This window comes from Acanthopagrus latus, chromosome 22, assembly GCF_904848185.1.
Source record: "Acanthopagrus latus isolate v.2019 chromosome 22, fAcaLat1.1, whole genome shotgun sequence".
Lineage (NCBI taxonomy): Eukaryota > Metazoa > Chordata > Actinopteri > Spariformes > Sparidae > Acanthopagrus > Acanthopagrus latus.
In genome coordinates this window covers 483,317-509,252 of record NC_051060.1, presented here as the reverse complement: position 1 = coordinate 509,252, position 25,936 = coordinate 483,317, and the positions used below count along the sequence as shown (strand labels likewise).

The 25,936-nt window shown below is 41.1% G+C and overlaps 1 protein-coding gene across 5 annotated transcripts in view; it reads right to left on the bottom strand.

The window, feature by feature from the left end:
* Positions 1 to 499: 499 nt before the first annotated feature.
* Positions 500 to 25,936, bottom strand: part of enah (ENAH actin regulator) — a 182,133-nt gene continuing 156,696 nt past the window's right edge. For 3 of the 5 annotated variants that reach the window (XM_037086591.1, XM_037086590.1, XM_037086589.1), the window contains exons 6-14: positions 19,425 to 20,231; positions 16,533 to 16,867; positions 15,870 to 16,003; positions 15,462 to 15,510; positions 14,424 to 14,475; positions 14,066 to 14,132; positions 8,080 to 8,164; positions 6,414 to 6,471; positions 500 to 4,789 (exon numbers count right to left, since the gene is read on the bottom strand). In XM_037086591.1, the coding sequence (XP_036942486.1) occupies positions 4,752 to 4,789; positions 6,414 to 6,471; positions 8,080 to 8,164; positions 14,066 to 14,132; positions 14,424 to 14,475; positions 15,462 to 15,510; positions 15,870 to 16,003; positions 16,533 to 16,867; positions 19,425 to 20,231 (1,625 nt within the window). In that variant the 3' untranslated portion in view covers positions 500 to 4,751. The remainder of the gene's footprint in view (positions 4,790 to 6,413; positions 6,472 to 8,079; positions 8,165 to 14,065; positions 14,133 to 14,423; positions 14,476 to 15,461; positions 15,511 to 15,869; positions 16,004 to 16,532; positions 16,868 to 19,424; positions 20,232 to 25,936) is intronic. The other 2 variants (XM_037086592.1, XM_037086593.1) reach the window with 2 other exon arrangements.

Below are 25,936 nucleotides of genomic sequence, written 5' to 3'. Positions count from 1 at the left end.
CTGGAGTTTTTGAATCCCCGGTATGCCCTACCATCTCGGTATTACATTACATTGACTCTACTTTCCAGTTACAACGTGCCGATGTGCGCACTAGTTTGGTGGGTCTCATACAGTAGAGCATGTAACACAGGCAATCGAGGAGATGTAGAACGCCGTGAAATAGACAAGCAACGCGTCCACGTCATTTTACGTGACAACGTAAGGAATATGAAAAAAGCCGTGGATGATATGGAGGTACCAAGCGTGGGCTGCGTCTCACACACACTTCAGCTGGCTGTACACGAGGGTCTGCTGTCATAATGCAGTGTCACAGACTCACCTGCTAACATATGGAAGGTGGAGGGAGGCCAGTGTTGCAATAGCATATGCAGTGACATCCCTTGTTGAATAATAAAGTGTATAGCTACAACATCGAGCTACAATGTCTTGAGGCTAAACTGAGTACTGCTTATTCAAAGTCTATAACAGTGAAAGTCATTTAAAAAGAAACAAATGTAAGTCTTGTATTGCAATTTTCATTTAATTTGCTCAAACAAAACAATATGTTAGCATGTAAGAAAAGAATAATTAACATGAGAACAGTATGGTACAATGCAGATGATAAAAGAATACGTCTGGAAACTCATCCACCAAACTTGATTCGGCCAAATTCATCTCTGCAAATATTCCTGCAAATTCACAATTCTTTCAGTTCCCTCAGCAGAAAACTGGGTTCACAGACAAAGATAAATGTTTCCATCAGCAATCTGACATCAACATGGAGCAGACCTCACTGCAGAGGACAAAACAGATTTCCAAGCATGTAAAGAGAGAGGGAGAAGCTGCTGAACACAAACAGTCTCTTTGACATTTAAATGACACGAGGGAACACGGAACACTGCAGACTCATCTGGACTTTCAAACAGGGCTTTAGGTTCAGAAAAATCATCTCAGAGCAAAGATCATCTTTATACACCTGTAAGCCTCATGTCTCAAAGGTTTGATTGTACTTCTGAGCGGTGAGAAAATCAACCTTACAACTATATAGAAATAAATCACGTTTATATATATATATTAAAAAAAGCAAACAAAGAAGATTTCGGTGCCAAGATGGTTTCTTGGTGGGGAACAGTACCAAGGTCGTTAATCTCTCCCTTCAAATCAACATAATGGAAAAAGAAAAACAAGCAAAATGAAAACGGCATGTAATCGTAATGACAGTCCATAGATATTATTACTAGTCATCTTTATATCTCTGACATATTAAATGCAACTTCGGAACAAGGCACAAACCACATAGCTTCACAAAGATAAACTTTTCTTGATCAAAACGTTTCACCTGCCATCATATCCCAAGGACTGAATATAGAGATGGACATCTTCCTGTTTTAGACAAAATGACATAAAAATAAGAAAGGCGACTTTGTTGAGAGTGATTATGGTTAGCAGGAGACTGCCAAGTTGAATCCTTTGGTGAGCTAGCCACACTGTTGGCAACAGAGGCTCTAAGCTACTGTTGTCAGAGTATGTTGGATTGCTCTGTGGGTTTTTGTCTTAAAGTGCAATTGATGCTGTGTAAACACTGAGCACAGGGAGCCTCTTGGCTGTGTGTTTCCATTTAAAAAAGTGGATGAGAAGGTGAGACAACTTTATCAACAGAGAGAGATGAAATGATCCTGCAATCTGAAAAAGATGCCAAAAACTCCAATACTCAGACCAAAAGATTATGGCATCTGTATATCAACTCAGAATTTGACCCAATCAGAAGCAAATGGGAGAAACTGAAATCTCCTCTTTTGAAAGCTATAACATCCAAGCCCTTGAACACAGTTGTGTTGTATGAGATCCAGATTGACAACCACTGATAGAATAACCTTTTGGTGGGATGTGAGGACAAAAGCATGGCATGATGAGAACAAAGTATGAAGGGGCAGTCCATTGATTTTGAGCACAAGAATCAGTTTTGTCTGAGAAAACAGGGCTGACGATGTCGTGATGATGTCACCAGGTATATCTCTGCCTATGCCTGGAAACAACACAATTTTTAAACTGAAATCTGTACGTCTTTGTAATAACCATCATTAATACATTTGTAACTGTTAAGAAAACAATTTAATGCTTCATAAACAATGTATTAACCAATTGTAAAGGCTTATAAATGTCAGTTGCGGCTTTATAATAAACAATTGCGTAATAAGTGGTTAATAAAGCATTTTATTACTTATTAACAGTAAAATTACTATTAGCTAATTTTTGATTAACTATAAATTTACCATTTTTTAGTGATGGTTATCATAAAATGTTATCCATTAATCTAGAACAGGGAGTGTGATGTGTCCAATTAAAAGATGTAAACGAGTTCCATTATGGGAATAATAAGACTAAGATGCCAGATGTTTTCAGCCTGTGTTGATTTGATTTAGAAGTATGCCTTTGTCACAAGTCTCCCAGCTTAAGGTAATGCAATATTAAACTGCTGGACTGCCCCTCTAACTTACAAACACTATCACTGTTGAAAGGAAGCCAAAACTATGACAGTATAGTATGATTATTCAGACTGTATTCCCTTGTGAGCTCTCAATGTGACATGCATGTTACAATCAAGATGATGACCATGAAATTGACACTGTAAAAGCAAAATCACAAAGCATTTTACAGCTTGTTTAGGAGATATCATCACACTGGATTCACACATCATTTGGATTATTGTTCTCGACAGCCAAGCTTGTCCCGTAGACCCCACAGTCATGAGGTTTGATTGTATTAGTCCTACGCTCCCTCCTCAGGTTGTCATTTAGACAACAAGAGAACAGAATTGTAAGTTGCACTTTTTATCTATTACATGTGATCTTTGAGCAGCAGCTACAGTATTTAGACTTCAGTCTCTCAGCTCCTGACATATCCCTCTCAGGTTGATAGAACTTTGAGCTTTTAATGAAACAAACTCAGCACTGAACTGAAGGAAACGTTGAAACAAAAATGTTTTTAGAATAAAGGGACAGTTCCCTTATATATGTAAATGTTAAGGATTTGACAGTGGCAGGAAATAAGGGCAAAAGAAAAAAAGATGTTATTACTAAGCACTGGTGAAATATTAAAATGGCACGTTCATGTCCATCATATCATATGGACACAATCTCTTACACATTTGGGTTGTCCTGTGCACATTTCAAAAGGTTTCTTTTTTTATAAATGCAGTAAAACAAAGGGTAAAAAAATCTGTTCAGCTCCAATGTAGCTAAACATACAGTATCCTTGGATTTTATAGAAAAAAATAAAAAGAGTTTTATGATTTAGAAATGTTGTTATTCCATGAAATCATGTTTTACAGTGTTGCTCTCATATTCTTTCACATCGGCCTTGAGTTTCACAGAAAATTTGTGATCAAGTCACGCAGTAACATTGTCCAACAGGGGGCTCAGAAGGGCCAAAAAGGACAGACAGACACTGATAAATGTTTGGTGGTGGTGGGACTGGGGCAGGTGGGCCTTAGAATAGATGCTACACTTATTGCTTGTTATCAGACTTGTGACAGTTAATGCAATTTCGTGGCAGACTTGTGACCCTCAGCATATAGAGACGACAACTGCACAGGCACCTAATGGAGTACCTTAATATAACAAACATGACAGAGAAAATGAGGAGAGGGAGTGTTCAAATCAAAACTGACTGTAAGGAAAAGTTCTATCTACACATCTGGTCAACCAGCATGATGGGCAAGTCAGCACTTTCTGTTGACAGATAAAGTTTGATAGAGAGCTACAGCGGCTGCTCTGACAGGCAGCTGCCCTCCATGTATCGTCCACTCGCCACTCAACAGTATGAACAAAGACATGACTGTAAAACGTCTCCACAGAGTGGGAGCAACACTTCTGGTTATGATTCCACAGACGAAGAGACAGGCGAGAGCGTGTCCTGTGTAAAGGTTGGATTATTGAGCTACTTGATATGGCCATAGATCTACACTGAAACAGACATGGTTGATAGTTACTTTTTTTTTCTAAATAACTTTTTCTTTCTTTTGTACATATTCAGGTTAAAATAGTATTTGAGGAAGACAAGCTTTACAGTGTCCTGCAGTGGTGGGCCTCACCTGAGACTGTCAGTCCCCATACACGCACGTGCGTACGCGCACGCACGCTACCCCTATGGCATTATGGGAAATACAGTTTTTATTTTCCATCTCCACCTTCTTCCCAGCTCCAAACTCTCTTAATAAAACGTGCCTTCTGATAGTTGATAACAAGAGTTCCGATTCTTAGCATCGCTGCTCACTTATGGTTAATACAGTATCGTCGAAGAGTTCAATATTGTTTTTTATGTTTTTTTTCTTGTTATTATAGGACAAAGAGAGAGAAAACATCTTTGCATAAAGACACTCGCTTCTCTTTCAGACTGTGCACTGTCCTTCAGGATGCGATGCCCTCAGCGGGAGGAGGAAGAGGAGGAGGAGCAAGATGAGGAGGAGGTGGTGGAGGTGGGGGTGGGGGTGGGGCGGAAGGCAGCAGGAACAGCAGCCTTTGTAGAATGAGTCACAACTTGCAGAGTAACAAGCCTCCCACCACCACCCTGTCCGCTGTTGATCTGTCCAATGCTGCTCTGCCCCAAAATAATGTCCTCTCTCAGTATTAATATGATTACTGTCATCAGCACTGTCTCAACTGTATTGTCGATTTCATTTTCCGCCTGTTGTATTATCATGTCTTAAATTGACTGTGGTTGTCTGTCATGTCACGTGGATGTAGATGTCGTGACGAGGAAGTCTGGATCCTCTATGCTGTGCTGGACTTGCCAAGCTCCTCCCTGATAGCTGAGGACACAAAGAAAAAAGACTCACTGAGTCATTTTTGACATGAACTCAACTTAACAATGATAGCCACCTTTCAGGCTAAGTAGCGGAAAGCCTTTTGTGGCACCAGAGGAAGCTGCATGTCATTGGATAATGGATGTATCAAGAAACCTGGACACAGTGTTTGGGATGGTGAAAATACTCAGCTAACTTCCAATCTGGCGGCTGGCTAACTTCAATAGAGATAGAATGATTTAATCCTGCGACTCTTCTGCACTTTCTATATCCTAATGACAGGAGTAGATCAAATTATAATAGTAAAACGAGTGATTTGACAGGGGTTGTGGAGGTCAAAAAAGTGGATCTACCGTTTTACAGATTCTTGATGTAAGTCTATGGCAAAAAGTATTTTGTCCAACAGTAAGTCACTTGATAATTACACGGTTTGGCCACAACAAAAACTGTCTTCAAAGTCTGGCACTCTTCACTGGGGATTGCATCTGATAAATTGGCTCTAGTGATGTCACTCTGTGGCTAAGTTGCATTGTGGGTAGTGTAGGTTTTGAGAAAGAAGAAAGGTGATATCTCTCTGGTTCTGTCGTGTCTGTTTTGATCATTTGTTTTTAAAATGTCCATTATGTTATAGGACTGCTTTTTAAAACCCGACACCTACATTACCCACAATGCAACTTAGCCTTAGAGTGTCATCATTGGAGGCAATTTATCATATTACATGCAGCTTTCTCTGGAGTTGTTTTTTTTTTTTTTTAAAAATTACATATGAAGTAGTACTCCCAAAGACCTGCAAACACACTTTAAAATGGGAAGTAGACTAGATCATTAAAAAATGACCCTTTAATGACCCATATTAGTTCAGTTGAGTTCATCAAATGACAGCTAACAAATTTGTACACACTGAACCTTCAGCCAGTTTGTAATCCAGCTTTCATCATATTTAATAACAAGCATAACTCCTGTCCTGTGCAACATTACATTTCAAAGACATGTTTTGTTAATTGATATGAACTGAAAACTGGCTGAAAGTACAACTAACAAGTACAAGTTCATAGAAATGGGAGACATTTCTGATATGAACAAGGCACTGGAGCTCTAGTGGCACTGACTTCCCTTCCTAAATGTCCAACCAGCATGAGACTGCCTCAGCCAGCTCCAGTAGTGTCAGCTGGGGCTACTGTGCTGAATGCAGACTGCTGCTGGAAACCCTCAGACTGCTTGTCTGCAGTTTCCTGTCTGCTGTAACAACATGAGTGCTGCGGCTTATTTAGCGCAAACTACAGTTGCAGTAAGCTATGAGTCCCAATAATACAGTATCTTTGATCTTTGTCAACAAATTAAATACTGTATGTCTCTAGATAGTATGCACTTCTTCACCCAGCATGTAATGTTTCAATATAAAAATATATTATATATTGAAAATGTAAGTTATGAATTATTATTAATAAACCAGGCCCAGTGGAAGAAAGGTAGGTAAAATAAAGATATAAAAGACAAAAAATTAGTAACTATTGCATTGAAGTGTTCAGTGATATAATATCTCTACTAGAGAGCCGCCTGATGGCTCTGCTGGTCTTTCAGCAGGATGAAATGTTTGTGAATAGAGAGCATAGCTTTCACTGATACTTACCATCGATGAGCTCTTCTTTTAGCTTTGACAGCTCCTTCCTCATCTCATCCAGAATGTCCTAAAAAATAAACAAACCACAGTCACATTTCTATGAAACGATGTCAGACCTCAGCGAAGAGACAAGCCAGTGCTGTGACACCTAGCAGCTCTCGTTTTGACCTCTCTGTAGACAGTCACAGGACATGAAGAAGAGATGGGAACAAACAGAGTTTCCTTTGGCTCTTGGATTTAGCTGTCAAAGGGAGATTCTCCTATATAGTCTTATTTATGGATAAGCTAATCCCTGTGTATGGAATCCCTGTGAGATTAGGGCCTAAGGAATCACTTGAGGACAACAAATGTAAACAAAGATACAGAGAGAACATGTGGCTAAATTAGAGCTATGAGCCCTACTTTGAGCCACACTCTCTAGCCTCCAAACCACTGTAAATGACAGGGAGTACAGTGGTGAGTTTGTAGAGTGTCATCAGTCTCCCAGTGCCACTGCTGTGACCAGTTGTAGTGACTGATAAGTCCAGCTTCTCTCTGAGTCCTGCCTATCTAACAGGCTCATTCACAGAGGTCAGAGGGAGGAGCTGCCTTATAACAGGACGGTCACTGCACACACCCACACTGCTGCACTGGTTTTCACTACTGCATAATTAGTTCAAAAACAATGAGACCAATGAAAATCTGTCAGTCAGGGCAAGAAATTCACTAAACAGGCGATGAACCCCAACACAAAAAAATCATCGGCATCATTGCACTATTATCACTATATATTATTTAACATCACCATTTTTAACATGCAGGTTGTTACTGAAAATGATTATGATATGATGGACACATACAAACTCTCAAAGCAGAATTACACACAGACCTCATACAAAGCCCTTGTCACACAGGGCTAGTATTTTGTAATAATTGTGGAGAATGTCTGTGATCTCAAACCAGCGCATATCTGATATAACTGATCTGTGAAGTAAATATTCTACTGCATATTACCTAACAAATTGAGCCAAACACAGAGGTCATGTGATAATATTAGTCCCATGCAATTATCAGTGATGGGGTTGTATTTTATCGAATATCCCATTTCTGTTGCCAGACAACTGAACAATTATGACATTTGATCGCAGCTCATGATGTGCTAAATAGCTGTTAGCTGCTGTGCAGTGAAACAGTCTATATTGATGTTTAAATGACACTTGGTAATACTAGGATGTTATCAAATGTAATGGTATTAAGTCTGTGGGCAATAGAGTGAATAAAAGTTTAAGTTGTACGAGCTAAAAGATTTTAACATCTCAAACGTCTTAGATTTGACACTGCACTTTAAAGTGGGATGTGTCTTTGTTTCACGTATATTCCTTCTGCTTCAATGAAATAAGATGAGCAACATCCATAACTAATGACTGGACACAACGAAAATGACCAAACGGCCAGAATTAGTTTTTTCTGGGGCCACATTTTGCCCATTGGCCACCAGTTGCATAGGTCTCCTATAGAGATTTAGAGAAGAAATGGCATGCTTTATTGCCATCTCTAAGTTAAAAAAAAACATCCAATGGAATTAAATACAGTAGATCCAATGATACAGCAAGTGCAGGACAAAATGTGACAAACAATGCTTCCAGGTTGGACAACTTTGTGCAAAACTAAAGTTCAGATTGAGATGTTTACCTACCTGTTTCAATCGGTCATAGTCAACAGCTTCTGTTGGCACACCGTTGGCACTTAAGGATGCAGTAGGTGTAGGAGTGGATTTAGGTCTGTGAGGAGAGAGAACGACCAGAAAATAAACTCAGTACGAAAGAAAGAAAAAGCAGCCAAGAATGACTTGACAAAACAGGATGCTCGAGGAACAACACTGGTTACTGTCATATATAGTCACAGTCAAAGGTTCCAACCAATTCTGTGATCAATGAGTGGAACACAAACTACTTTGTCACAAAAACATTCATGAAGTGTTGTTTAATGATAAATTTATCATAGGTCTTCTAAAAATGAATTTTGACCACGACTGTGTATTCAAAATTTGAAAGCTCTTTCAATGTTTAACAGAATGATGCACAGCCACATCCCACAGATCATTACGTGGATGGATGCATAGATGGATGGATGGATGGATGGATGGATGGATGGATCTGATTTGTCCATATATAACTTGAGTGACTAAGTTATTTATTTGCTCTACACATAAAGCCTGCACTGCCATAAATCCAAGCTGAGAGCTGATCTTTACCCATAGCCCACATATCAAGCAGTTGAAAACACAAACTATCACCTGCTGCTGAGAGAAAACTGGTCAGGATGGTCAAGAGTCAACCAAAAACCACCAAAAAAACAAAAAGCAAGTCTTCAATGAATTAGAAGCTGCTGGGAGACAGGTGTCAGTGTCCACAGTAAAGTTTCACATCAACATAAGCTGAGAGGCTGCCGTGTTAGAAAGAAGCTCATGCTCCAGACACGGCCCCCTAAAGCTGGACTGATCACATGGAGGAAAGCTGTGTGGTCACATGAAACTAAAACTGAGTTGTTTGGCTAAAATGAGCAGCAATGTGTTTGGAGGATAGAAAGTAAGGCCCTTAATCCCAACAACACCAGAGCTACAGTCCAGCATGGTGGTGGTAGTGTTATGCTATGGGGCTGTTTTGCTGTTAGTGAATCTGCTGCTCTTAAGAAAGTAAATGAAATAATGAAGGAGGGGAATTATCTCCAAATTCTTCAGAAAAACCTAAAATCATCAGCAGAAGATTTGCTCTTGGGTGCAGTTGGCTGTTCCAACAGGACAATGATGAACACAACACATGGCAGAAGTGGTAAAGGAATGGATCAATCAGGCTACAATTGAGCTTTTGGAATGAGCAAAGTCCTGACTTAAAGAAACTGTGCCAGGAAGCTAACAAATGAAGAGGAGTAGTTAAAGACTCAGCCAGAGGACATCCAGAAGCTTGTGGACAGCTATCAACTGCACCTAACTGAGGTGAAAAAGACACATTTAACCAAATGTTATGTATATTTATGATCCAGCAGATTTGGTCCCATTTTCAGGAAACCTATAATAAATCCATTACTGAACCAGACTCCATGAATGTTAAAGTAGTTTGTGTTCCACTCATTCATCACAGAGACATGAGAGCTGTTGAAATCACTGGAACTGAAGACCATGTTATGTATTTTCTTGTAATTAATCGGATGTAAATGTTTGACCATAACTGAATGTCAAATATGTAATCAGAAAAAAATTTACAAACTTTATACAACATTAAACTGAAATTTTAACTGGACCATGACTGATGGAAAACAACTGACAAACTATCAGTGTACTGCCTAATGTAAAGCCACATGGATTCAGCATTTTCTGATGAAAATTCTTGGTGAAAAAAAAATCCCCCTGAACCAACACCTGAGAAAGCTCTTTGCTCACTTCTGTTGCTGTGGCATCTAATGGCAAAAACATCCCCAGAATTGTTTGATATAAAAAGTGCATATTAATAGGATAGTTCGGGTCCTCTGAAGCGGGGTCATATAAAAGTACATCTATAGTCGGTCTGTTCCCTACAGTAACTGCCAATCAGTACAGCCTCAGTTTGGCGAAGCAGAGAGCCGCTCCAGCCCAGACATTCAGCTTTGTACTGCAGTGAACAAAGTCCAGATGCAAAGCGAATTTTAACCAGCAAAAACAAGCCCCCCCCGCACATTAGCGCAACTGGGCAGCAGGTGATCTGCGAGTGGCGAAATACAGTGCAAGGCCCAGTTGCACTAATGTTTAGGGATATGGAGGTTCTACGGCTGAGAAAATGTAGTGCCAAAAGAAAGAGCGGTCTGACGGCGATGTAAAGCGGTGTGAATTTTCTCTATACAACATACACTTGAACTGATATAGATTATGTTAGGTGGGCCTGTTTTAGGTGGTTAAAATTCGCTTTGCATCTGGACTCTGTTCACTGCAGTACAAAGCTGAGCGTCTGGGCTGGAGCGGCTCTCTACTTCTCCAAACTGAGGCTGTGCTGATCGGCAATTTTATGGTAGTGAACAGACCGACTATAGATATGTACTTTATCTGACCACACTTCAAAAATCCTGAAGCTGCCAAAACTGTGGTTAGGAAAAAAAAAATCCTGGTCATGGCATGCACACACAGTGAGCACTCTGCTAAACATGCATTTGAACACACACAAGCACACACGCACACAGGTCACAGCAAACTGTTGAACTTAAGGAGAATATTTTTTCATGGTCCCTCATATATCAAGAAAGGACCCTATGGTGCATATGTGTGCAGTCATTTCTTCTAAATATTCTTCATAGACGTATTTGAAATTTGAATTTTTCTGTTCAAACCTTTCACTGAGACTTGCTCAGTAAAACCTGTGAGCACCTAAGCTTCCTCACATGTCTGAAGAAAAGCAATAAGACAAGGAGGAAGTCGACAATTAAGGAAAGAAAGACCTTGCAGCTGTACTGAGAAAGTTCCTTACTCTGTGAGAATCATCAGGGGGAAATCTCACACAGCAGCCAATCCCTTTTAAGAGAGGAAGTGTGACAGGAAGGGGAAGTGAAAGAAAAGGAAACAAGCTCAACAGCGGGTCATTTAGCAGCTATGGGCTGGAAATACTGTAAACTGGAACATGGAAATGACGTCTGTGCTGTTTTTTTTTTTTTTGTTTTTTGAGAATGTGCCATTTAAGAGTCACAGCTGCAAAATTTACGCTCAATCCGATGAATGTTCAGCAGAATGTCTGTAACTCAAAAAATGTATTTGTTCAGTCTGATCTTATGCCAAAGATTGAATTAGACAGTTAGCTGTATTAAGGGGAATCTATCATGTTGTCTTTAACAATCTAACAGTAGTTTGGCACGCTGCCTTGACTGCTCATTGTTAAAGAGGCACTGTGTAGTTCTGGAGAAACATTAAAACTCAAACTAAAAAAAATTAAAACTCAAACTTTTAATATTTTCACAAGCAGTTCTCAGAGGAAAATATGGTCCCAGAACACTGTTTGTAGCTAGAAAGATAGCAGGGTCCGCAGTATAACACAGTATAAAGCGTGTTGATCTTTATGGTCAGTATGTTTATTCAGTTTATTCAGTCATGAATTTTATTAAAATGTCTTCTATTAAAAAAAACAAACAAACATAGAGCTCCCTTAAGAATGAACACTATTCTACAATCTACAAATCATGCACAGGTGTTCACATGGTCTAACAAGTATTAGTGCTTTGAGCTCTCTGTTGGCCACATTTAAGTCACTTTTAATAAGCTGGAATCAAAACCGCCCATCTGGGTTACACACACACACACACACACACACACACACACACACACACACACACACACACACACACACACACACACACACACACACACACACACACACACACACACACAGTGGGGCCTTATCTGTGGGTGCCTGCTGGATCTGCTCTGGCTCTCCAATGATAATACTGTGCCAAGTCTACTCTGCACTGGGCGGACACTCATTTTTGTGTCTGTGTGTATGATAGGGTGGGTGCACAGTGTGTGATGCACAAATATGGGTTTCCTTGTTTTACAAGAGAAAAGCGAGGGCAGTGGGCAGCGGGCAGTGAACAGAGCAGCATGCAAAAACAATCAGCTGATGACTTTATGCCTCCATCGTACACTCAATGTCTGTTTTAGAGAACAGCATACGACAAATTATCTGAAATGGCACATATCAAACAACAGACAAGCAGAGCTATCCCCTGCAGGTTGGTACATTTGGAGACGAACAAAAAGACAACACAGGAGTCATTCCAAACATTTCATCCGAGCATCTAAATATAACTCCTCTCCAACAAAACCACGTCCAACACAGCAAACCTCGATGAAAAAAGGAGATGGTTTTAAAGTAATGGATTTGTCAAACTCTCCAGGGCCTTTTCTCTCTACCTGCTGTAGGTATCTGCTCCAATGGGATTTCTCCACGGAGACTCTCGTCTGTGTGAGCAGCAGAGACACTGACTTTACATACTGCAGCTTATCTGTGTATGCCCCCCCCCAAATGACATGGCTTTGGATCAGTGATGTTCATGACACCCACTTAGCTTCATACACTCATTTTGCTACAGAACTTTTAGCACCATTTTGACCTGCACTGACAGTCGGATGTGGAATATAAAACGATATCAACAAATATGTGGCAACACACATTTTGAGGCCCTGTCTGCATACTCTAATTCTGTTCAATTATGACTGAGCAGTGATCACATTAAACAAAATACATTTACTCAAGTACTGCACAATTCTGAGCTAATTTAGGTGAATATTTCCACTCCACTACATTGTCGAGACAAATATTTGATGACTTCAACTCTACTTTACTTTTGATGCTTCAGTACATTTAATGTCAGATACTTTAAAACTTGTGTTAAAATAATTCTTCAATAATTTAGAACTGGAGGAAGGAGATCGGAGTCAGCTCAAAGTTCAAACAAGGTTTAATCTTGTACAAGAGGAGCATTCACAGAGCAACATGCAGATCTGTTACAAAGTGAACACTCAGTTTCTGAGGAGGAAAGCATGGTATTTATCTGTCTCTGTGGGTGTGTTTTCACTCTGACAGCTACTAATTTATGCCCTACTGCACTTAAAGAAAGAATTCACAGGGAAGTGATAACCTTCAGTGATTACTCAATACCTTACAAGTCATAAAACAAGGTCACAGGTCACATTACAGTTACAACATACCTGTGTAAGACTTCAGTTCACATCTCTCTACATGGTGTACATAATTTCCATCACAACAACAAGTACTATTCTTATTTGGTGACCTTCACTTTTACCATAGTCATTTTTTTAAACGATATCTTTACTTTTACGCAAGTACGACTACAACTTTTTTACAGTACAGTAATTGTGAGCATATTTTAGTTTCACATTTTCTAAGAAACTTCCAGATTCCAAAATCTGTTGACTGGAGTCAAGGAATACTGCTACAGACAATGATTTGATGAGATGATTTTAAGATGCATGGAGGACAATATGTGAAAACAGATGTTTTCACAGTCTCCAAATCAATCCTAGATCATCAAAACATAGCTTCTGAGAGACAAAAATGTGCTCTAGTAACAACCCTACAGGTGTCAATGACCTTATGTCCTTAAGAAATGTAAGCCTCCTCGATACGAACAGCTGAAAGTCACCCGAAGTTAGCAAAGAGGGGAAACCATCATCTAGAAAGTACATAGAATGCTTGTGTATTTGTGACGCATTCATCCAATTTGAAACACTGAAGGCATAAAAACAATTAATCAGTACCCTTAAGAGCTGCTTAACTAAATATGACACTACTCTGTTCTTCCTTTGCACACTGAAACCCTTAACGTTAAGTCGGGTGTGATGTACATCCAACGTGCACATGAAGGCGACATAAGCTTTAGTGATATTAGCCAGTGATGAACAGCCCAGCAGTGCATCATGCTAAAGCTAGCTGATGCTTGTGTTTTTATAAGCCCCTATTCTCTCATTTACTGGGTTAAGTAGCTTTGCTGCTAGCATTCAGATGGTCAAACAACATGTATAATGTGGTTGATAAAATACAGTTTTTGAAAAATTAAACAATTTTAGGGTATACAAAGTACTTAAGTGCAATATTACACCAAAGTGTAAGAAAAAGCACATGTTGAACGGGGGGGGGGCACTTTACCTTCCAATGACTGGAGATTTGCTACCGTTCATGGTGCTTGTTCTTTCCCATGGTTTCCTCGGCATGTCTGGAGAAAAACAGAAAAAAACACCACAGAATGATGAAACCAAACTTCTCTTATCATATGACAAAAGGTTAAGCAATTCAGCAATTTATATTCTCCTGTAGGCCAATTGTCATAAAACTCAATAAACATCCAATAACTATAAATGAGCAGATTTGCTGTGATTCCGGGGCATGAAAACCGTAACTAGATTAATGCTAACTTGGATCCTAGTCGTCTCTATTGGGAAGATGCATATTAACTCCAGTGTAGCTGCTGATGTTTCCCTTCCAGTCCTCTGATTCTGACACTTACCTGGTGTGCTACAGGCTGACATTTTAGGGGTTGTGATGATCTCGCCCTCGTCCTGTGGGACAGACAGTCGAGGTTCAAAGGTCAAAGATGAGTCATACTCAGAGGGGGAAAATCAAGTATAATGGATATCTTTTAGATAGCAACAGTCAAGGGGACAGTCAAGAAACAGCTAGCTTTTGATTGTGTTTAAATTTAAACCTAAATCTTAAGGTCAAACACCCCTGCAAATATAAATAATGCTGTGAAATTGTAAAGGGTTCCAGCCATCTATATGTACTCACATTTCTTTTTATTGTGGTGTATCTTTTAACAGCAGAAATGATGTGAAATAAGCACCATGAAAACAAGTGAAAATGTCTTTAATCACTGTTGAGATACATATAAATAAACATACATATAAAAGAAAATAAAACCCAACACTTGGCAGATGTTTCACATTAAAAGCCTCAGTGGAAAGGGTTAATAAGCCTTTTGAGCTGCTGGAGGACTTTTAGAAAGTAGAAAAGTAGACTAAATGAAAACAGCATTTCTGTGTATAGGATAGAAACCCAGAGCAACATTCTGGTGTGTATCACATGTTGTAATGATGCAATTAGACATGGAATTAATATAATAAAGAGGAAACAACAATACCAAATTATATCAGAAAACAGGAAAATATATAATTAAATATCTGATATACTTACATATTATAAATAAAGGTGAATATACATCTGGGTACAATAAAGAAATGTTTTTCTCCCCAGTTCAAGTAAGTATTTAAGACTTTTAGTAAATAACAATAATGATTACAGATTGGAATGTAGTACAAGACATCCACACAAGATACTATCACACAGATAAAGCACTGAGTGACTCTTTTCAGAGAGGAATGTAGTGATGTAGTCAACCCTGTGCAGTCTGGACACACTGAGGAAATGGTGTGTTTTCTCACAGAGGAATTACTGTGTGCAAGAGCAGTGAGCGAGAGGTAATGAGGTTTTGGATGTAAATCAAACAACACGAAGATATCACAGGTCTGACAGATGACAGACTTACTGATCTCTGGTCAGGTTCAGGTGATGAGCCCTTCTCTGCAATTCTTCTCCTGTAACACACAAAGTCAGGGTACACATTCACATTGAATTATAACAAGTTGTCATCAAGAGTATCATCAATCCAAGCTCAAGCCATTTCTTTCTTAACTCAAGGTTTTGAGTAAAGCTGTCTGTGGCTGTCTTTTTCCTCAAATTGCTGCATTTCAAAGAAAACCCACTTTTTGGTACATTTTCAGTACAGTGCAGTTTAATTTCATCTGCTATTCTTGAAATTCAGCCAATACCTCTAAATAATGTGAGATGTTCCCATAGTAAATGAAGCAACATTTGTAATTCACCAGAAACGGTGGGTATTAATGCCTAACTTGAGATCCATTTAAGCTAACAATAACATGTAATATGGTTCTACCTCCTGGCCAATAGGGCGCTCATCTCCTCCATAAGCCCTCCTCCACCAGGCAGAGGGCCGTTGCCTCTGGCTTCAGATTTGGCCCCTGCAGCCCCCAACATGGCTGCTGCCAAAGCTGCCCCTGCATCATCACTCTGAAGGGATACAAGAAACAGCTCTTAGTTAATTCTTTACAATCAGTAGGAGGAATTAACAACAATTTCATAAATACATAACAACTGAATTTATTTATATTAAATATTGAAAAATGCAAATTTGAGGTCTGTGTTTTTCATCATAAACATTCATACAGACATGCAGGGCTGCTGTCAGCATTATGTGTAAACCTCCCCTGAGTCTGACATGAGCTGTGACAGATGGTGACAGTGTGTATGTGTGTGATCATGCATGAACAAGGAGTATGTGTGTGCTTGTTCTGTGACGTGACTCTTTGAGATTATGTGTGAATATGATGTGTGAGGGCGTTAGTGTACTGACTGTGTTTCATTAAAAACAATTAAAAATATCAGGAAAATATAGAATTGTGCGTGAGCGGACATGGCTAGTCACCTTCCTAATGCAGCAGTGACCTTTAACTTGTGAAGTGTAGCTATATAGAGCTATGTGACTATAGCCATGGATTGCCAAGCCCTCTATTGATCAAATAACCAATGAGGAGCTCACCCTTGGCACTTTGCGCAGCTTGGCTCCAGCGAGGGCAGCGGCAAGACCTGAGATTGGGCGGTCCTCCGCAGGAGAGAACAGTCCGGCGGGGAGGGGAGGTGCAGGGGGTGGGGGTGGGGCTCCAGGAGGAGGAGGCGGGCCTGGTGGTGGAGGTGGTGTCCCGCCTGGAGTCAGTGTTGGAGGGAGTGGAGGAGGTGGGGGTGGGGGAGGGTGACCGGCTGGGGTAGTGGGGGTGGCGGCTGGGGTTGCAGCCGCTGAGGTCACAGTGGAGCCGGGTGGCAGAGGTGGAGGTGGGGGAGGGGTTGGAGTGGCCAACCCTGGGTTCTGCGCCACTTCTGTTAGGGAAGAAGGGCAGGATGGGGGATGGGCGATGACACAAGGAGGGAAAATTTAGTTCAAACTGTCATTTTTCAGAAACTATTACAGAGAAAAAACAACATGTAAACTCTAAACTGAGCCTTAACTCATTTCATCATGAAACCTGACTCTGCTCTCTGTAAATCTGTGTTGATGGACACGTTTGTCGACTGGATGAGGATTATTTCAAGACTGAATTCACTAATTTTCCAAAAAAAGCTGGGATGCTGTGTACATTTTTAATGAGTATGCAATGATCTGCAAATCCATCCAACATTCAACTGAATGCAGCACGAAGACAAGATATTTAATGTTCAAACTGATAACACTTAAATTTGGGGGACACAGGAGGGGACACACAAAGTGCGAAGACCCACAGCATCCCAACTTTGTCTTGCACATGCACATTAGGCTGAGGTGGCTGTGGCTCAGGAGTAGAGCCCATGTGTTGTTATTGGAAGGTGGCTGGTTCAATTCCCCTGGTCTGCATGTTGAAGTGTCCTTGGTCAAGATACTCAACCCCAAACTGCTCCTGATGTGCTGGTCAACACCTTGCACGGCAGCCCATGTCATCAGTGTATGAATGTATGTATGAATTACTGTAAGTTCTCTGATAAATGCCCTAAATATTACTTAAGTTTAGCAAGGACTGGTTTCATATTGGAATGAGAATCATTCATCTCTCTTGTACATCTCTGTCTGTCTCCTCCCTGTCAAATGCTCTTCTTCCATATATCAATGCATTATTTAGCAGCTGATATACCTGATAAAACCCAAACAGCACAGCAGCATGAAACTGTGTTTCAGCCTATGTCACCACGTCTGAGATGCAATGATGGTGGATGTCATTTTCAAATGAAAGAACATGGAACACACATATAAAGTATGACAGCATGCCACATCATGTAACAGCAGATCTCATTTTATCAGCATGCAGCATCAGTGAGTAGTAGTGATAGGGTTTATAGTTATTGAAGAAACTCACAATAATTCAAATGATATACAATAAACATCAGTTTATCAAAAATCAGTTTATCAAAAGCCCAAAATCCCCTGGAAGTGTCTGTTCAAATAAATATGGCAGAGACAAAACAATGACCACTGAGCATTAAATCACGTACACACACTCTTAATGACACACTCAGAAGACACTAGGATGGATCTTAGGCAGCTGTCATTGAGGTTACTGCTATCTGCCTAAATGTGACATATTATCTCATAGGTTGACAACAGACAATTTAATTTGTAATCTAATAAACTTGAGCCAGTCTTGTCCTTTTTATAAAGAATAAGAATAAGATTACTTCATATCTGATGATTATAATAATCATGTTGCTCCCATTTCTCATCATAGACTTGAATCCCTGATCAATAATATATAACGGACTGTGACCATCCTGTTCTGTGATCAATATCAAACCAGGAGTCCAGTCCCTTACAGTTTGATGATGTGTGAGGTCAGAGGCCAGCAGTATACTTCCTGAGGCTAATAAGAAAACTGTCAAGGGATTTATTTTATTTCTTATAGTTAAAATGGCCATCCAAATAATGTTTATAGATCAACTACACAGTATTAATTAACCATTAACTAAATATAATTAACAGCAGATGGAACTTTACACTACAACTGTTAATACATGTTTTATAAAGCATTTCTTTGTTAAATGTAAACTTAACTTAAGTTAGATAAACTATTGGTTATGGTTATCATATGGTGTTACCCAACTTAGCTTAAATATGAGCACATAAAATATTCAGGAAATCATCATAAATTTAGACAGAGAGCTAATTCAGGAGATATTCCAGAACACTTTGAAATGTTTGCTGTCCTTTCCAAGTTTGTTGATGAAACAAATCAAACGAGGATGAGGAGAACTGCTAAAATTAAGTGTCTGGATGGACAGCTTGATTCCCTCCTCTCATTTAAAATTTAACTGCAAAACTCAGGTCCATTTATACTGAATCCCACTGACACCTTACACTGGGAAATCAATCAGAATATTATGAACAACTGAACGGTAAAGATAATTTATTCATGATGAGTTTGACTGACTGACTAGAGGAGTTGCAGGAGTCAAATGAGGGAAAATCAAACTGCAAAATGTTCAACAGAGGTGAAAAAAGGCTGAGTTTTGGTTAAGAAATGGATTGACAAGTGAAAAACGATCCAGAGATGAAAAACCAGTGGGTGTGCGCAGACATGCCACACTAAAACACAAGACATATTTCATATCTAATGAACAGTCAGCCAGCCAATACCTTTAAGCAGCAGGCACATGGACATACATGCACTTTATGAGACTGACAAAGAAGTTAGACAGGCCTGAACGAGAGCCCATAAAAGTCACCATCGTAGCTGTTTTGTTGTCAAGGACTGCCTATCAACCTGTATTATGGGTCTCACTTTGTGCTGAGGCCAGTTCAGTAGGAAGGTAACAGATCCAACAGCCCCCTATTAGTGTGTGAGTGAGTGGTGAAAGGCAGAGGGGGGAGGCAGCGAGAAAGAGAGACATGAGTCCGGACTAGAGGCCTTACCCTGGGGCTGGGGTTGACAGGTGGAGCCCCACTGAGGTGGGTGGGGCTCTTCGCCTGTAGCTCTGTCCGGCTCCCCCGGCCCCGACAGGCCCGAGCCCAGGCCCACGGGGAGGGAGAGGTGCTCAGCAGAGGCAGAGGTGGTGGCGGCTGCAGCAGCAGGGGGTGCTGTGGAGGGAGAGGGCACACCAGGAGCCTGGGATGAGGAGGGGGGAGACGAGACGGAGGAGGAAGACGGAAGGGGAGCTATGGGAGAGGAGAGAGGGGGCGTTGCAGGTGGGGGGGGTGGGGTGGGGCAAGAGATACCAATAGGGGTATGACTGTGCAAGATGGTCACGGGAGAAGGTGCCGGAAACATAGGTGGGCCATTGGGGGCCGGCGAGGGTGGTTTCTGGGTGAGAGGGGAAGGTGCTGCGATGGGGATGAGTGGCCGTGGACCAGCAGCCTTCCCTGGGGGGCTGCTTATCATGACAGGGGGTGAGGGGGGCAGGGGAGTGAAATTGCAGGCTGACCACACCACAGACTTGGGTGGTGGAGGTGGGCCTGGCGTGGGAACTGGAGCAGGAGCAGGAGGCAGGGCTTGCTGTCGCCTCGGTACTGTGGCGTAGTGAGGCAGGACTGGGTGGAAGGCAGAACCGAGTGAGGTGGCGAATCGGGAGGCTGAATGCCTTAGAGGTGGGGTTGGGGGAGTGGTGGATGAGGGTGATGGTGTCCCAGGAGCTGGGTAGGTGGGTGTGGATGGAGATACAGGTGTGGAGGATGTCCTCTTGCACTCCTGAGGCGTGGGAGTGTACAGGGTACTTTCAAATGCTAAATACACGCCAAATGAATGGACAAACCAAGGACAAGACAGGACAGAAAGGAGGGAGCGACGGAAGGAAGGAAAGAAGGCCAGAAGGAAGCAGCCGTCATGCACACAGAAGGGAAAGACAGCAGGTCAGGAAAGGGAGAAGGAAGGAGGGAGGGAAAAAAGAGAAGGGGGCAGATGAAGCAGGAAAAACCAGCACAGAGCTTTATCAAAGTTTTCTTTCCAGGTTCAGTGTATTTTCTCGGACTGAGGTGATGCTATTGTGTTAGTGGACAGGTGTTAGCAGTGAGGACAGCTCCCGAGACACAAAGCTTTCACAGGGTTGTTGACAAGAGAGAAGAGGGGGAAACAAATGGAGGAAAACCAGAGGAGCAGTTTACCATGTAGCACACAGCCATAGAAAAGTAACCAAGTAGATGCAACTCGTCAGCAATGTCATCAAGCCTGCTCAATCTGCAGAGGGACATCAGATCATATATCGAATTCATCTACATTCACCCAACAAGCACCCAACAATACAACGCTTATCAAAACAAAGAAAGCCAACAGGAGATTTAACAGTTGAACCTGTAGGATCCTTTTTCTGGATCCAGAGTCCCTTTCAAACCTTGAAAACAAACTGCTCTAAATTAAAGTGTGTGTGCATGTCATCCTCTTGGTCTTGTTGCCTGATCTCTTTGAGTCAGTTTTTGAATCCCAAAATGCTCCAGTGGAACTCTTCACAAGTATGATCATCCTGTAAAATTTCTGGTAGTAAGCCCTGTTTGTGGCAGGCCATTGCTGAAAATGAATTGTAAAGAGGACAACAGTACATTCATACACAGATATCTTTCATTCAATCAAAGTGTAGTTGGCACCCTGGCAACTTAGGCACATATGAAGACTTGCCACTTATCTTAGACCTTGTCCAGACTGTCAGTCCATTTGTTTTTTTGGCCTATCCAGATTGTATCTTGATTCATTTTCACCTCAGTCTTGACACCAAAAATGTGTATGAAATTGCAGTGGAAACCACTACACAAAAGAACAAACTAGGTTGAACACAGGCTGAGTCATGTTTTTGTCAGGGTTAGGGTAAAATTTTCATCTTGACCTAAGCTTGATATGAGCTTTTCAATCACGCCTCACTTCACTTGGCGTGTTTCAGTCAAGCTAATGGCACAGCTCCAAGGATGGCAATTTTGGTCTGTCTATTGGTCCAAACTGAAATAACTAAACATCTCTCTATAAAAGCAAGGAATCTCTGTCTGTCTGTCTGTCTGTCTGTCTGTGTATGTGTTCCTCAAATATCTCTGCAGATCAGGATCAGACTGACCTGAGAGTTTCAACATGGCAGCTGCTTGGTTCAAGGGTGTGCAAAGTTGCATTTGTTTGGACTGATGATACCGTTAATAATTTATTTCATAAATGCTGTACCAATTTTGCTAGCATTGCTAACCGTAGCCACCACAGCCACGTACACACCAGAGCCAATCACTTCACACCGTAGCCACGTGCGCACCAGAGCCAATCACTGTAGAGCTCAAACCCAAGACAACAGCGGATTTATACCTACAGCGGCGCGAGCTGGACCGGGATTTTGCCGCCGGTTTGGTCCCGTTGTGTGCATCTCAACTGACTGTTGTGGATTAGTGAGACTAAACGAGTCCGGACTGAATCTGTTCTGGTCTGAGGAGATCCGGGGACGTACGGACAACAAAGTGGAATCGGAATCTGTGGATGTCCGTGTGTAGCTAGCTGCTAGCCGCTATGCCACCCACATGGCCCACCTCCCGAGTCAACGGACACACCGGCAGGTCCAAAATCAGACAAAGCCGTAAAGTTTGTTTTGTGTCTGTAGCTCAGCGGGTAGAGCAGGTCGACTGGTGATCGGAAGGTCGCCGGTTCAAATCCCGGCTCCGGGCAGGGCTGCATGTCGAAGTGTCCTTGAGTGAAATATTGAACCCCACATTGCTCATCAGTGAGGGCCCTGTGATGAGCTGGGGACTTGTCCAGGGAGTACCCTACCCTACCCTACCCTCGCCCTGAGACAAGGCTGGGATTGGCTCCAGCAGAAACACACTGCAACCCCTTGGAAATGGATAAGCGGCTATGGACAATGACATGACGTAACTTTGTAAATTTTTAAAATGTATGCACATATTTAGCAAACAACAATTTATATTTGCATTATAAGTGATAAAAATGGTTTGTTAAACATATTTGTGGTTTTCACAGTAAAAAAAAATAACTTTATACTCTTATTTTGTATTTTTTGTGATTTTAGGTCCATTGTGTTAATACAGTATGTCAAAATAAAAAAATAACTGTACAGTCACCCATGTGAGGTTGTGCTGAAAATAATGACACCAAGTAAATAGTTTTTAAGGTGAAATATAATGGCAAAATCAAAAATAGTCAAAAACGGCCAATTATACCATGACGTCCCACCTTCAAACACAGCCTCATTTGGCCATCCATGAAAAAGCTACTTAACCTCCCACTTTTCTATATGAATACATATTTCCTATGGGCACTGCACTAGTCTACTTGATGGATTGACATGAAAGTTTATACAGGCTTTAACAGTGTCCTGAGAGTGAATTAGATTTTCATGAGTGATCCTGAATTTTCATCTAGTGCCAGCACGACATCAAAACTTATATTTTTCCAATCCCTTGGTTTCTGACCTGCACAATGACATCCTCATCAGCCTCAGCTGTAGGTTAGGTTCAGTGCTCATTTGCAAATACAGTAAACTATGATTGAAAAACCTGGTAAACATTATAGGGTATCTGCATAGCATTAGCATGTTAGAATTGCCATTGTAAACAAGATTGCATACCGTTATTTACATTAGCTCAGTACTACATTCAATTACAACCTAATATCAGTGCTATCATTGCTGATACCCTTTGTGATACCTCTTTAACTGTGTATTTCCAGAGCAGTGGGTGGTGTTGGGGTTGGTTAGCAGTGCAGTGTTTATTATTTGGTAGTGTTCTTTTAATTTCACTATACCCACCTCTCTACAGCAGCAGGTGGGAGGACTTACTGTCTGATAACATTTAAAAGTGGTGATTTTGTCCTAAATCCCTCCTCTGTTTTATTGTGTGTTTATCCCAGCTGAGTTGAGCCCTCTCTAACTAATTACCTTGATTGTGTTTTTACTACTGTTACTACCGCTTAGTTTAGCCTGAACAGTGTTGGAGTTGCCATATGTTTTGTGTGTGTGTGTGTATTTCTTGTACAGTTAATTGCATGTTCATCTGGGCACAGTTTCTGTCTCATACTTAATTCTATATGATTTAAGGAATATGTCCATTCCACCAATTTTCCCTTCTTGCAGAGAACCTAGAATGAAACACCAACTCACTGACTTGGTTCAAATCTGCACATACAGATGCATGCATAATCATATACAGTACAGTCTTTTTCTTTCTCACATACACCTTGACCTGATGGTGCAAGGTCAGATACACACACACACACACACACACACACACACACACACACACACACACACACACACACACACACACACACACACACACACACACACACACACAAAAACATAGCAGGAACAGTACTGCAATTCACATGAACACCTAACCAACAGTCACAAGACAGATAAACTGACAGATAAAATTCATGAGACTGCCTGGCTCTTTTCCATTTATTTTCTTCTCTCAGCTGAACATTCTGAAAACTCATGCTGAATTTACCATTTACCTCTTCTAACTGGAGTCAATGTTCATGTTGTTCCACTCCACTCCACACTCAATTCCTCTCTTATACATCTCTTTTACAGTAATCTGTTCAGTTTGCATCTTCCTCTGTCTTCTACTAATTTTTTGTCTTTGTTTTCATCAACATCTGTTCTTCACAACTAGCACACAACTAATCCTCTTCTTCTTTTACTAAATTCTGTCCTTTTTCACCCATCTTCATCAGTCCCACCCCACTCCTATTTTGCTCTCTCTCTCTCCGCCCCTCTGTAGCTCTAGGCAGGTCATGTGACAGAGGCCCCAGCTTTGGTCTGCCATTCCACAACAATCATCACACCATCGAAATATGCTGATTACACGGAGAGCTGGACACATGCATTCAAGAATATTAAGCGCACATGCACACACACGAGAAGACAACAAATCCACACTGCAGCCAAGCTCCTCCGTACCCAACCAATTAGACTGTAGGGACAACTTCAACATAAAAAAGCAGGAACAGCAAATATGCAAAAGCATGGTGGTCAGGTAGATCCATCAAACCCTGTTCATTAAAAAAAGGTCTACATAACAGAAGAAATATACACCTGTATGGAACATCCATAGCATAAAGTCTATTCACTGTATAGATTGAACACAAAATCAGTGTCGAAGAACATCAAGTGAAGTCTCAGATACAAACTACTCTGCAGAGGTGATGAGTGTGTGTGAAACAGAGGATATGCAAGACAGTGTTTCTCATGATTATGGGCTAAAAACAACCACACAGTTACTGAGTAGAACTGATTTCTGAAGGGTCAGCAAAGGTAAAAGAACAATAAACTCAGAAGAGGGTCATCTTCACATTTTCAATTTCACCATTAATGCCTTAGGTTGAGAAATGTGTCTAGTACTTATTTAGTTTGTAAGATGAACTCAGCAGTGTAGATGCACGGCAAAATCTCAGAAAACACAGTAACAATTCTTTTAATTGTGCCCTCAGGGTTCCTCAAGACATTTTAAAGAAATGGCTTTTGAAGTGTGGCTGTATGAAGTATTTATCTATAGTCAGTTTACCAACTACAGTCGACGGCAGTCTGCACATCACCCAGTTTGGAGAACCAGACTGAGTGTAGGAGGCTAAGCACTGAACTGCTATGGAAAGGGGCCACAGCTTTGTTGTGGTATGTTGTGTCCTCTGAAATGTAATCATGTGTTCTAAAGCGTCGTTGTGAGTTTTGTGGAACATTACATTCTGTGAAATGCTCCTGAAATGTGTTTTGACCATCAGGGCACCAGTTTGTAATGAAAAAGAATTGCTAAAACTAGAAAATACCACCTCATTTCAGCACAAATGGGTGGGAGTGAATTAGACTCATCAGTGGCTCTAAGGACAGCATGTCTGTCAATTTTGAAAAGAAAACAGAAAGGCTTTCACTTATCAAGCGTTAGTAGCAGGCACTTCATTGACTTCAGTGTAACTGTGTAACATAAGGAGCAATCATTGCAACCACTGAAGTATAGAAGATACTGTACGGATATACACACACAAAATTGTGTTCTGTTATTGTGTATGACATGTGAAAAGGTCCTGGGGCATTCACATGAGCAGGCACATACACACACACACACACACACACACACACACACACACACACACACACGCACACACGCACACACACACACACACACGCACACACACACACACACACACACACACACACACACGCACACGCACACGCACACACACGCACGCACACACATACCCCTGGGGATCTCACCAGCCTTGTCCATGATGATGTATTTTTAGCCTCTGAGTAACACCACTGAACTGTGTCTGCCTGTGTGTTTGTGTTTATGCATGCATGCTAATGGGCTGATCATGGTACGGAAGCGTGTCACACAACTGCCCTCCCTACTGACCCAGTCCTTACATTTAGCAGATTTCCCTTCCTGTCACATGACCACAGTCTGATTCATTACAGCTCCAGGCCCTCATCAGAGTGGCGTGTGTCCCACCT